Below are 12,534 nucleotides of genomic sequence, written 5' to 3'. Positions count from 1 at the left end.
GTTGACTTTTTGAAATTTAAAAAAAAACCTTATTCTGCAGAAACAACAATGGTCTGACCCACAAAAGCCTGTATGTAGAAAACGTATCTGTCCCAAGTTCAGGTCAGGACTTCCCAAAGATGGAGCTGGACCCCTCCGGCAACAGCCCTTGCAGCCGAGATAAACTGGGCAGTGTGGGAGGCGGACAGAGGGCAGATCTCTGGCAGTATCTTGCCGCCAACAGTAAAGGCCAGGGGGTAGGTGGGAGTGAGAAGGGAAGTCAAGAACTTCTCTCACATGCTTAATGTTCTCATCCAATCCTGCCCATGCATGAATCACTATTTTTAGAGTTTGTTTTATTATAATAGTCAGAAAGTAAAGCTACTTTCATTTTCCTGGAAATAATAATACAAATGTACAGTCAGCCCTCCATATCCACAGGGCCACATCCACAGATTCAACCATCTATGGATTGAAAATATTTTGGGGGAAAAAATAAAATAATGCAAATTTTAAAAATACAGTATAAAATATACATAGCATTATGTTGTATTAGGTATCGTAAGTAATCTAGAGATGATCTGCAGCATACGAGAGGATGTGGGTATGTTATACGCAAATATTATATATGCTATTTTATATAAGGGACTTGTGCATCCCAGATTTTGGTATCTGTGGGGGTCCTGAAGCTAATCCCTTCAGATATCAGGGGAGGACTGTATTTATCTATTAAAGGCATTATTATAAGCAGTTGAAGGTGACTAAAATGACATGATTTCAAGTGTCCTTTGTTGCTAAGACAATCTAACATACCAGTGTTGCTGCTATGACTCTCCAAAGTTTTTCCATAGGGGACTGTGGCTTGTACTCTTTCCTCATTAGGAACACGGGAATGTGTCATTGCTTGCTTTCATCTGATACTATGTAACACCTGAATCTGCTTTCATGAATGCATGAAAGGACTATCACATTTTTAGGCGAGACTGATTTTTGGCATGAAATATTGTTCCTGGTCTGTTTGCCTGCATGATCACCAGAAAGCTAGGCATTTCCTTCATTTGGGTCAGCTTCTACTATTCTTACTTTAGTTTTGAAAGACAGTAGTTAAAAGCGCATAGGCTTTGAAGTTAGGTACATCTAACTTCAGTGCTGTAATTTTTAAACTAGAAAACAGGCAAATTAAATTCTGTGAGCCTCAGTTCGCCAGTAACATGGTGATAATGACACCCCCCATCATAAAGAGCTATTGTGAACATTAAACAAATTAGTGTATATAATCAGTAGAGTGTCTGGTTCAATAATTGCTAGTAAAATGCCTTTTGGGTCAAATTTGTGCTTTGTACTTTAAGTAGTCAGAGTTCCAATTATAGTCCACAAAACCTAAAGTTATCAGAGAAAGGAAGGAAAGAAAACCAGGTGCAGTTATAGTACACTAGAACCGTTTTTCCACTTTACTAGAAATTTAACAATGTAGAGTCAAGTTACTACTTTTGTGACCTTGGGCAAGTCAAGTCACCTTCAGTTCCCTTCATATCCTTCATCTGAAAAATTAGGGACTCAGATTATTAAATTCCCACATTATTTTATACTGTGGACTACGTTAAATAGGGCTGCAGCATGTAAACAAGCTCCCTGGCTCTTAAATATTAACCCCAATTACCAGCCCAGATGACAGTTAATGCATGCAGGTGGCCACCTAATGGAAACATAAAAATTCTGTGACGGAGTGGCATACTGAACAGATGACAGTCCGAACTCCATGAAAAGTCTGGTTGGAATAATGCCATTTATGGAAGACTGCCTGGGAACTCTGCAGTCCATCTGGTACTCTGGCTCTGTGGCTGACAGTTGGAGGGGACACATGAGAACCCCCAGGGAACTTCAACAAAGCGTACCTGCCTCTGACCAAACCCCAGAGAGTCTCATGTATTGGTCTGGGCTGGAGAAACAGACGTGTGTGTTTAATAACCTAAGTGATTTTTTAGAAGTTGAGATATAATTCATAAACCACGAACCTCATCATTTAAAAGTGTGCAATTCAGTGGTTTTAGTTTATTTACAAAACTGTACAACCATTACCACTACTCAATTCCAGAGCATCTGCTCACCGCAGAAGAAAATCCCATGTTCCTTTGCAGATTAGCAGTCGCTTTCTATTCCGTCCTCACCGCTTCCCCCCAGCCCCTGAAAACGTCAGTCTGCTCTGTCTCAGGGTTTGCCTATTCCGTACATTTCACATACATGGAATCATACAGTATGTGGGCTTTTGTGACTGGCATTTTTTGCTTAGCATGTTTTCAAGGTTCATCCATGTTGTAGAATGTATCAATATTTCATTCCTTTTTATGGCTGAATAATTTCCCATCATACAAATATGCTACATTTTGTTTATCTACTCATCAGTTGATAGCCATTTGGGAGTTTCCATGTTTTGACTATTATGAATAATGCTGCTATGAACATTCTTTTACAGGTTGTTTTGTGAACATGTGTTTTCAATTTTCTTAGTTCTATACCTAAGGAATGAAAAAAACATGATTTTGATGGGTGTCCCTAGCTAAGAACCTTTGCTCTCTAAACACTCTAACATTTATTTTAGGCTTCAATCTCATCACCTTCTACAGAACCTCATCAAGGGATAATGATGCTGAGATACACTGTAAAGAAAAAAAAAGGCCTATGAAGTTTGTTGAAGACTACGCGGAGTCCTCCCTTCTGTGAATGGAAACATTTTTCTCTGGTCTCAGTACAGGGAACCGATTTCCTTTTAGTTCTGACACAATGTGAATCTCAACTAACTTCCTTTCTTCGTCTGACTACTAGAGCCTTTAGAAAGCACGTCAGAGTTCACGGCACTCCTTTCATACACTTACTTTTCTCCTGGTTTCGTTACCTTCTTGCCCTTATTTCTACATTGCCTTGTTTTCCCATTATTTAAAATGTATTTATTGTTGCTCTATTGTATGTAATTTAGCAAATTTCTGGAATAAAGTAGGTTACAAAATAAACTAGTACCATCAACTCCACTAAGTTTAGACTATCACCTTGAAAGGGGTCAGAAATTGGTAAATCTTAACAATCTTTGTATATGTATATAGAGAGCTGCTATTGATTTATAGATTGTGATTTTATGGGCAAACCACATATAAGCTAGTGATAAGTATTTTGTTATATATGCATCATAAATTTATACAGTTATTCAGCATTTATTAAGTCAGGCAAATATTTGATTTACCTCTGACTGATATTTTATATTTGAAATTCCTGGTGCTATAGACAGACCCAACAGAAAGTGATCTAGCTAATCTTCAAACCACTACTTATAACCAAGTGATAAAAGCATCCAGATAGCAAATTTTGTTTAAAACAGCAAGAACAGAACAGAAAAATGGTATAGTTTTTTAAAGGTGTTAACTACAATGCTTGTATAAGGCATGTTGGAGATAACTTCTCAATGTGATTTGAATTATGCTGTGGAAATTAAGTTCTTTAATAGAGAAAATAAATGATATAAAAATCAACTGGAAAATGCCTTAACATACTTTCCTTTTAGGTAACTTTTAAGAATTAGACCTCAATCCCTCTTTTGTGAATTTATCCTATATAAAGACATAAGAAACAGAAATATGGAGAAGGATAGTCACTGTCACAGTTTGCAACAAGGAAAAAAAAATAACCTACGTTATGGCATACACAAAATGGACTATTTTATAATCATTAAAAAGAATGTGACATATCTGTGAGTTGATATGTAAGATTGAGTTACATTAAGTAAAAAAAGGTACAGAATAATATATGGTATTGGTATGATGCCATCTGTAAAAGTAAATTTAAATACAAACACACTTTTTTTTTTTTCTTTTTTCCCTTGAGACAGAGTCTCACTCTGTTGCCCAGCTACAGTGCCATGGCATCAGCCTCGCTCACAGCAACCTCAAACTCCTGGGCTCAAGTGATCCTCTTGCCTCAGCCTCCCAAGTAGTTGGGACTACAGGCATGCGCCACCATGCCTGGCTAATTTTTTCTATATATATTTTTAGTTGCCCATATAATTTTTTTCTATTTTTAGTAGAGAGGGGGTCTCGCTCTTGCTCAGGCTGATCTCAAACTCCTGAGCTCAAATGATCCATCCGCCTTGGCCTCCCAGAGTGCTAGGATTACAGGCGTGAGCCACTGTGCCCGGCCCACACACACTCTTAAATCAATCATCAACCTATCTATATCTGATGGCATATAAATAAAAAACTTTAAGAACAAACAAGAAACTGTAACAGTAAAGACATTTAGGAGTGCGACTGGAAATTAGGAGCAGGGGAAGGAACACTTTTAATTTTATGCCTTTATGTTTAAAATTTTATCATGAGTCTTTTATTGAAAATTAAAATGAAAAATAAAGAAATAAGACAAGAATGTGTTATTGGAATTGCTTTTTCTACTGTTTCCATTTCTATTTAATGGATCTTCTATTGAAAGGAAAACTAAATACAGAAAAGAATGTTATAAGTATAAGTAATACCATAAGCAAAAAAGACCTACCTTCTGAGTATCAATATCTTGTCTCATGACTCCCATTTCTTTATTTATCTTTTCTTTGTGTTTCTCACATTCACTTAGTTGAGCTATTACTTTATTAAGTTCAGTTTCTTTTTGCTACAAAAAAGAAAATTCTTTAAGCACATGAAATAAAAATATAACCAAATACATAATTTTAAGTTTTAAATTACCTGCTTATAGTCGTCTTTCCCGTCTTGAATATAATTCTCAATGTCTTTCATGTAACTATGAATATTTTTAAGCTTCTCTTTAATATCATTCAGCTGTAGAAAAACATTAAATTTACATTGGTTGGGACCAGGGCACTTAATAGAAGAGCATAATAAAACATTGGCTTGGAAGTTATGAACCTTGGGTTCCAGTTTCCACCACTACCAAACTGTATGATCTCAGACAAGCCCCTTTATCACCTATGGGAATGGATTAAACAGTATCAATTCTTAACTTCTATTTTTAGCTCAAGAAGCAAAATAATTTAAATCCTTAATCTTAAAAAAAATCCTTATTCTTACAAAAATTTCTAATGTCAAAATTATATCATGAATCTGAAGATACTATTTATTTTAAGCTATTAATTTCATGTGAAATAACAGTGTCCAACATGGTGCTATAAGCATAAGTTTAATATAGATATTGCTAAGTTATAAATGAAATCTTACTTTATCCTGTGCTATTTTGTTGCTTGTATTTTTTTTGTTGATTAATTCTTCTTTTTCCTGCTGGAACTTTTCCAATGTTGTTTCCAAAGGGCTCACCTGCTCTTTAGCATCCTAAAAATATTAAAAACATGAAGTCTTATGTAATATTCCATTATCTTTTTTAGGTGTCAGATTTTACAGTCTTAATAAAAGCATTTTTATGTGCCAGGTTTTCAAAGTCAACTCATTTGCTCCTTTCAATGACCTGCGAGGAAGGCACATTTATTTTCATCCCCACATTTCCAATGAACAAACAGGCAAAGGAATGAATGATCTAGGGTCACAATAGCCAGCAAATGAAGCAGCTAGGATTCTAACCCAGTGCAGCTCGAGTTCACTGTCCTAACCATGATGCACATGCTCTACTGCCTCAGTCACGGACTTGACTCTCAATCTAAGCCATGTGCTTCCAATTATATTAGCATATGTCTTCAGGCGTGAGTTTTCATGATTTTATAGGGGCCCATGTCAGCTCTGTGTGATCAAAGACTAGGAAAGCTCACTTGGTCCAGGAGTCTCTTTTACAGACAGGTATATGATGATAAAAGCACTTCCGTCCTTAAACTTAGTCTGCTAAGACTAAGCAGGTATTTTACGGTAACAAAAGCAGACTGTTACACTGATGTTGGTGTGGCCACACCTATTCTGGAAGGAAGGGGACTTTCAAGTAATAAACTATCTTACGAATCAGAAGTCCCCACTATTTAGCCTTTACAGCATCTCTACAACATAATTATATGATAACCACTGTTGAAAACAGTGATCCGCAAGCACTTTAACATCCTGAAATATCGACTGAATCTATAAAGGTAGATATAATTATTTAGTATTACTTCAATGGAGCTAAGTGGTGTGGTGTGGTAGGAAGTCAAATGTCTTTAGTGTCAGAAGATCTATCTGAAAATCAACCCTGTCTATTAGCTGCATGAACTTAGGCAACTCATGGTACATGTGTAAATCTCAATTTCTTTTTCTATAAAAATGAGATTTCGTCATTTATCTCAACAGGGTTGCTGAGACACTAAATAGTTTAATGTCTAAGTGCTTTTTTTTTTCTGAGACAGAGTCTCACCCTGTTGCCCTGGGTAGAGTGCAGTGGCATCATCGTAGCTCACTGCAACCTCAAACTCCTGGGCTCAAGCGATCCTCCTGCCTCAGCCTCCCGAGTACCTGGGAGTACAGGCATGCACCACGAAGCCTGGCTAAGTTTTCTACTTTTAGTAGGGACAAGGTCTTGCTCTTGGTTAGGCTGGTCTCAAACTCCTGAGCTTAAGCAATCATTCCACCTCGGCCTCCCAGAGTCCTAGGATCACAGGTATGATCCACCATGCCCAGCCCAAAGTGCTTTATAAACAGTAAAAAAATTATACAAATGCAAGGTAGTATTATTTTATATTATATTCTAAGCCTATGATATTTTGTAATCCAAAATTATTCAAGAAATCAAGAAACATTTGTAGTAATGATTAATAGATTCAGTAATATATTTAGTGCTTAATGAATGTATGTAATTATGGAAATCTAGATTAAGACTGTTGTTTCTAAAACTGTTCATAAACTTAATTAGTTGAGTTTCAGATTCGATTCATCTAAACAAGGGATGGCAAATGCATTCTGGTGGCAACTCAGTGCCTGCTCGCTGTATCAGTAAGAAGCCAAGACCACATCCAGAACCCAGTGCACAGAGTGCTATGACTCAGTGTCTGCCGTGGATACAGGATTTTTAGATGAAACAAACCTCCCATACAAGCAGGAATCCTTATCTGGAGTTACACAACCACCACCTGACCACCTCCAATAACATAACTCTCACTACTTAACCAGGCAGGCAGTTCTTCCCTATCACGGCCAAACTCCTTCTTGCAGAAACCTTTACTTATTAGTAAAGTTCTGACATTCAGGAACCACATGAAGAATTGTCATACCATTTTCATTTGATCCTCACAATAGTCATAGTTCTAGCCTCTACACCAATAAAAAGTATTTTATATATATGAACTAATTTAAAAACAAATGTATAAATGTTCTTACCTTTATCTCTCTGTATAAAGACTGAACTTCAGTGGATAACTCCACAGTCTGCTCCTCCAGCTGCTGACGACGTTGCAAATTAGTGGATATCTGAAGTTTCTCTGATTTTAGTTCATTTGCAGTACTTTTGAGGTGTTGAATCTGTTCTTGCTGGTCCTGTATAAGCTTACGATTTAATTCAATCTTACTGGAAACTGTAAGAAAACATATTGACGTGGTGATCAATGTAAGAGGACAGAAAATACTATTAGTATCATCCTCCTCGTCTATGGAACCCACCAAGGCTGAGTTTCTGCAGGCCCCACCCAGGCAACAGAAGTGTAACAAGGACCTGCCACCCCCCAAGGTGCCTGACGTCCCCTCCTGGCCACTTACAGGTAAAGCTCACAGGGCAGGTATGACTGAGAAAGAGCACGACTCTTCTCATACTCTCCTACCATTCAAAATCTGCTGTGCAAAGCAAGGAAACAAAGAGAAGTGATGCTTTTGAGAAAAGAGTGAACGTACTGTGAGTTGGAAAGAAGTTCCTCATCCATGTCATAGGTATAATATTTATCATAAAAAGCACATGCTGGCAATATCAAAGTCTTTATGGGTACATGAGGAAACAGACTGTATTACCTGTATCTAATTTGTGTTGTTTTTCTTGTTTTTCCTGGTTTACTTGTTGAACAGTTCGATCTAAGTTTATTCCTTGCAGCTTAGCTGCTTGTTGTGCAATTTTTCTTTCAACATCTTTAAGTTCCATCTGAAGAACAGAACAAAATTATTTCCTTTAAGAAACTCACTACATTATCATTATTCAAAATCTTTAAGAATTAATTGCTATTATCAATTATTTTTTAAAATCTAAACTTACAGGCCAGGCACGGTAATCCTAGCACCTTGGGAGGCCAAGGCAGGAGGATCGTTTGAGGTCAGGAGTTTGAGACCAGCCTGAGCAACATAGCGAGACCCTATCTCCAGAAAAATTAGCTGGGTGTGGTGGCACACCCCTATGGTCCCAACTACAGAGGAGGCTGAGGCAGGAGGATCACTTGAGCCCACCCAGGAGTTTGAGGTTGCAATGAGCTATGATGATACTACTGCTCTTATGCCTGGGCAAGACCCTGTCTCAAAACAAACAAACAAAAACTGAACTTATAAACCACTTCCAGATATGATTTTAGCAAAGTTTAATAGGATAAAAGCAAAATTAAATTTTAGTAATTCAAATGATGTAAACAAAAGGAAGCTGACTAAAAATGAAAAACAACCATAATTATATCTTAATTTCCATAATTTATAAACAAAAAAATTTAAACACAGTAATGTAAACTAAGCAGTTGCTCCCTGAGACTAACTGAAATTCAGGATGTGGAACCCTAAATACAATCTGTACCTGCATACTGTTTTTAACACTCTAACACTTCACATTCAAGCCACCAAAGAACAAGTTTTATACAAGTTTATACAACTACAATAAACTTACCTGGAACCTCTCCATAATTGTAACATCTGTGAGACATACTTTAGCACTTTCTTCTTCAGGCATTATTGTACCCAAGAGTGTTTCCTGTTCCTCTATGTCATTCTTTAGGCGCTGTATGTCTCTATTAACATTCTGCAGTTTGTTTCTTAATTCTGGTATTTCCTTTTCCTTCAAATCAATTATGCTTTGCCTTAACAGAACACATACAATTAAAAATAATCTATCTGAAGTTTCTCATAATTAGACTGAGGTTATGTATTTTGAGGAAGAATACCATAAAAGTGACATTGTATGCTTTACAGGGCATCGTATCCGTGGGCACATGATGTCAGTATGTCTCACTTTATTGGTGATGTTAACCCTTAATCACTTAGTTAAGGTGCTATCAGCCAAGTTTCTCCATTGTAAAGTTACTATTTTGCTCTTTGTAATTAATAAATATCTTAGGAGAGATACACTTAGACTATGCAAATACCCTGCTTCCCCTCCAACTTCTGCCCACTGATTTTAGTATAGATTAGATCTTGCCTGCAATAGTAATTATTGTGGTGTTTGCCAAACTGAGAGATATTCTATAAATTAACTGGTCATATTCATCAAAATTGTCAAGGTCATGAAAAACAAAGGAGGACTGAACTGTTACAGACGGCAGGAGCCTAAGGAGAAATAATAACTAAATGCAATGTGGGGTCCTGGATTGGATCCTGAAACAGAAAAAGGACACTAACGGAAAAACGGCTGAAATTCAAAAAAGGTTGGTAATTTAGTTAGTAGCATTATACCAGTATTAATTTCCTGGTTTTGATAACTGTATTATGCTTACATAAACTGTTAACATCAAGAGAAGCTGGGTGAAGGACATAATGAAGTCTCTACTATTTTTGCATTTTTTCTGTAAGTTATTTCAAAATAAAAAAAAATTTAAATTACACAGAAAAAGGAAGGAAGCCAACCACTCAGCTTAACGCTACGTGGGTTTAAGGAACAGAAACGGTGAACCCATTTTACTAGTGCCACTCTAGCTAAGGAATTACTGTCTCTAGGGCAATTACTGGCTCCACACCTATTTTTGCTGATACTTCTGAAGCAATAAAACAACACACTGATAAATGTAATCTTTCTTGTTACTTTATCCCTCTTCACCAATAATATTAATAACTCTCCACCTAAGTGATTGTCATAAACAGACCTCCACAATGTCTTTGAAAGTGACCCCAGGGAATGTCTGACAGTAGTGTCCTATATTACAACCAGAGCTGGAAAGAAGCTTCGTGATCATCTAAGTCAACCCTCTCACTTTACATGGGGGAAACTAAGGCCCAGATGGGTTAATTAACATCCCTAAGGCCACCCAGCAGAGCTAGAATTATTAATAGAAATCAGTCTGACTGCACTCCTAGGCCATTGCTTTTCCACATTTAAAAAAAAGTCCTCTTAATTCATTATTGATCTTTCATTCATCAATTTATTTAAACTTAAAAAATATAATGTATTTTATAATGTTATTCCCCACTATCGGAAAGAGGACTTCCTCTTTCATTCGTCCTAAACTCATCTTTCTCCAGTCCCCCAGGATGTCTCACTGGCATTCTGGTAGAGCTTGGTGAGCAAACTGGGGTTCATCATTTGCCTGTTCCGGTTTTCACGTTTTGGTGCCTTATGGGAACGGTTTCACCACATGTGTCTTTACTTAGCAGCCCTGCCAGTATCTTGGTCCATTTTCAGTGCTTCCTCTGGACCTTTTCTAGCTTTACGTTCTCTTACGTAACGTGTGATAACTAGAGTGGCACACAGATGCTGCTGCAGATACAGGGTTACTACACATATTATTATCTTCCCATCAAGAGGTAAATATCTAGGAATATGTTTAATGAAAGAGGTGAGAGACATATACAGAGACAACTATGAAGCACTAAGAAAAGAAATTGTAGAAGATGAAAACAGATGGAAAAAATCTACCTTGCTCATGGATTGATAGAATCAACATTGTTAAAATGTCCATACTACCTAAAGTGATCTACAGAATTAGTGCAATCCCTATCAAAGTCCCATTATCATTCTTTACATATCTAGAAAAAATAATTCCGCACTTTGTATGGAACCAGAGAAGACCCTGTATAGCCAAAGCAATCTTAAGCAAAAAGAACAAACTGGGCTTGGGGGGAAAAGCGGAACAGGAGCAACGTATGTAACCTGAAATTCTGTATCCCCCATAACAAGATGAAATAAAAAAAAAAAACTCAAAAAAAAAAAAAAAAAAAAAGAACAAACTGGGAGGTACCAGTCTACCAGACTTCAAGCTGTACTACGAGGCTATAGTAACGAAAACAGCACGGTACTGGCACAAGAACAGAGAGAGAGACCTTTGCAACAGGACAGAGAGTCCAGAGATGAAACCATTCGCACGTTGTCATCTCATCTTTGACAAAGCAGACAAAAATACACACTGGGGGAAAGAATCTCTTTTCAAAAAATGGTGCTGGGAAAAGTGGACAGCTACATGCAGAAGACTGAAACTGGATCCCCACCTCTCACAAAAAATCAATTCAAGATGGGTAACAGACTTAAACCTAAGGCATGAAACCTTAAGAATTCTAGAAGAAGATGTTGGGAAGACCCTTTCAGACATCAGCCTAGGCAAAGAATTTTTGAAGACCCCCAAAGCAATCACAGCAGCAACAAAAATAAATAAATGGGACCTGATCAAATTAAAAAGCTTTTGCACAGCCAAGGAAACTATCATTAGAGCAAACAGACAGCCTACAGACAGGGAGAAAATATTTGCTCTCTATACATCTGATAAAGGCCTGATAACAAGAATCTATCTAGAACTAAAAAAAAAAAAAAAAAAAAAAAAAAAATCAACAACAAAAAAAATCAATAAAAAAATCAAACAACCCCATTGATAAATGGGCAAAGGACACGAACAGAAACTTTTCAAAAGAAGACAGAATAATGGCCAGCAAACATATAGAAAAATGCTCAACATCTCTAATCATTAGGGAAATACAAATCAAAACCACAACGAGGTATCACCTAACTCCAGTGAGACTGGCCTTTATCAAAAAAATCCCAAAGCAACAAATGCTGGCGAGGATGTGGAGAGAAAGGAACACTCTTACACTGCTGGTTGGATTGCAAATTAGTGCAACCTCTGAGGAAAAGAATTTAGAGATACCTCAAAGAACTAAAAATAGAAATACCATTTGATCCAGCAATAGCACCATCAGGCATCTACCCAAAGGAACAAAAGACATTCTATAATACAGACATCTGCACTCGAATGTGTATGGCAGCACAATTCACTACAGCAAGGATGTGGAAACAACACAAGTGCCCGTCAATCCATGAGTGGATTAATAAAATTTGGTATATGTATACAATGGAATACTACTCAATTATAAAAAACAATGGTGCTCTGGCACCTCTTACATTATCCTGGATAGAGCTTGAGCCCATCCTCCAAAGAGAGGTATCACAAGAATGGAAGAATAGGCACCACATGTACTCGCCATCAAATTGGCACTAACTGATCAACACTAAGGTGCTGACACGGTATTGATACTCTTTGGGGGTTGGAGGGTTGGGGGTGGGTAAACTCACAACTAATGGATGCAGTGAGCATTGTAGGGAGGGAAAGGGCACGCCTCAAATCATGGTTTAGGTGTGGCAAAGTCATAACATGTAACCAAAATGTTTATACCCCCACAACATCCTGGGGGGAAAAAAAAAAAAGAGGCCGGGCGCGGTGGCTCACGCCTGTAATCCTAGCACTCTGGGAGGCCGAGGTGGGCGGATCGT

At 37.4% G+C, this 12,534-nt stretch overlaps 1 protein-coding gene across 1 annotated transcript in view; it reads right to left on the bottom strand.

Annotated features, from left to right (window-relative positions):
- Positions 1–12,534, bottom strand: part of RAD50 (RAD50 double strand break repair protein) — a 71,910-nt gene that overhangs the window by 23,650 nt on the left and 35,726 nt on the right. The window contains exons 14-19 of the mRNA XM_069483602.1: positions 8,734–8,923; positions 7,884–8,010; positions 7,263–7,456; positions 5,193–5,303; positions 4,704–4,796; positions 4,516–4,629 (exon numbers count right to left, since the gene is read on the bottom strand). Coding sequence (XP_069339703.1) covers positions 4,516–4,629; positions 4,704–4,796; positions 5,193–5,303; positions 7,263–7,456; positions 7,884–8,010; positions 8,734–8,923 — 829 coding nt within the window. The remainder of the gene's footprint in view (positions 1–4,515; positions 4,630–4,703; positions 4,797–5,192; positions 5,304–7,262; positions 7,457–7,883; positions 8,011–8,733; positions 8,924–12,534) is intronic.

Source organism: Eulemur rufifrons, chromosome 10 (genome assembly GCF_041146395.1).
Source record: "Eulemur rufifrons isolate Redbay chromosome 10, OSU_ERuf_1, whole genome shotgun sequence".
Lineage (NCBI taxonomy): Eukaryota > Metazoa > Chordata > Mammalia > Primates > Lemuridae > Eulemur > Eulemur rufifrons.
The sequence above is the reverse complement of the archived record's forward strand: the minus strand, read 5'-3'. Positions and strand labels throughout refer to the sequence as shown.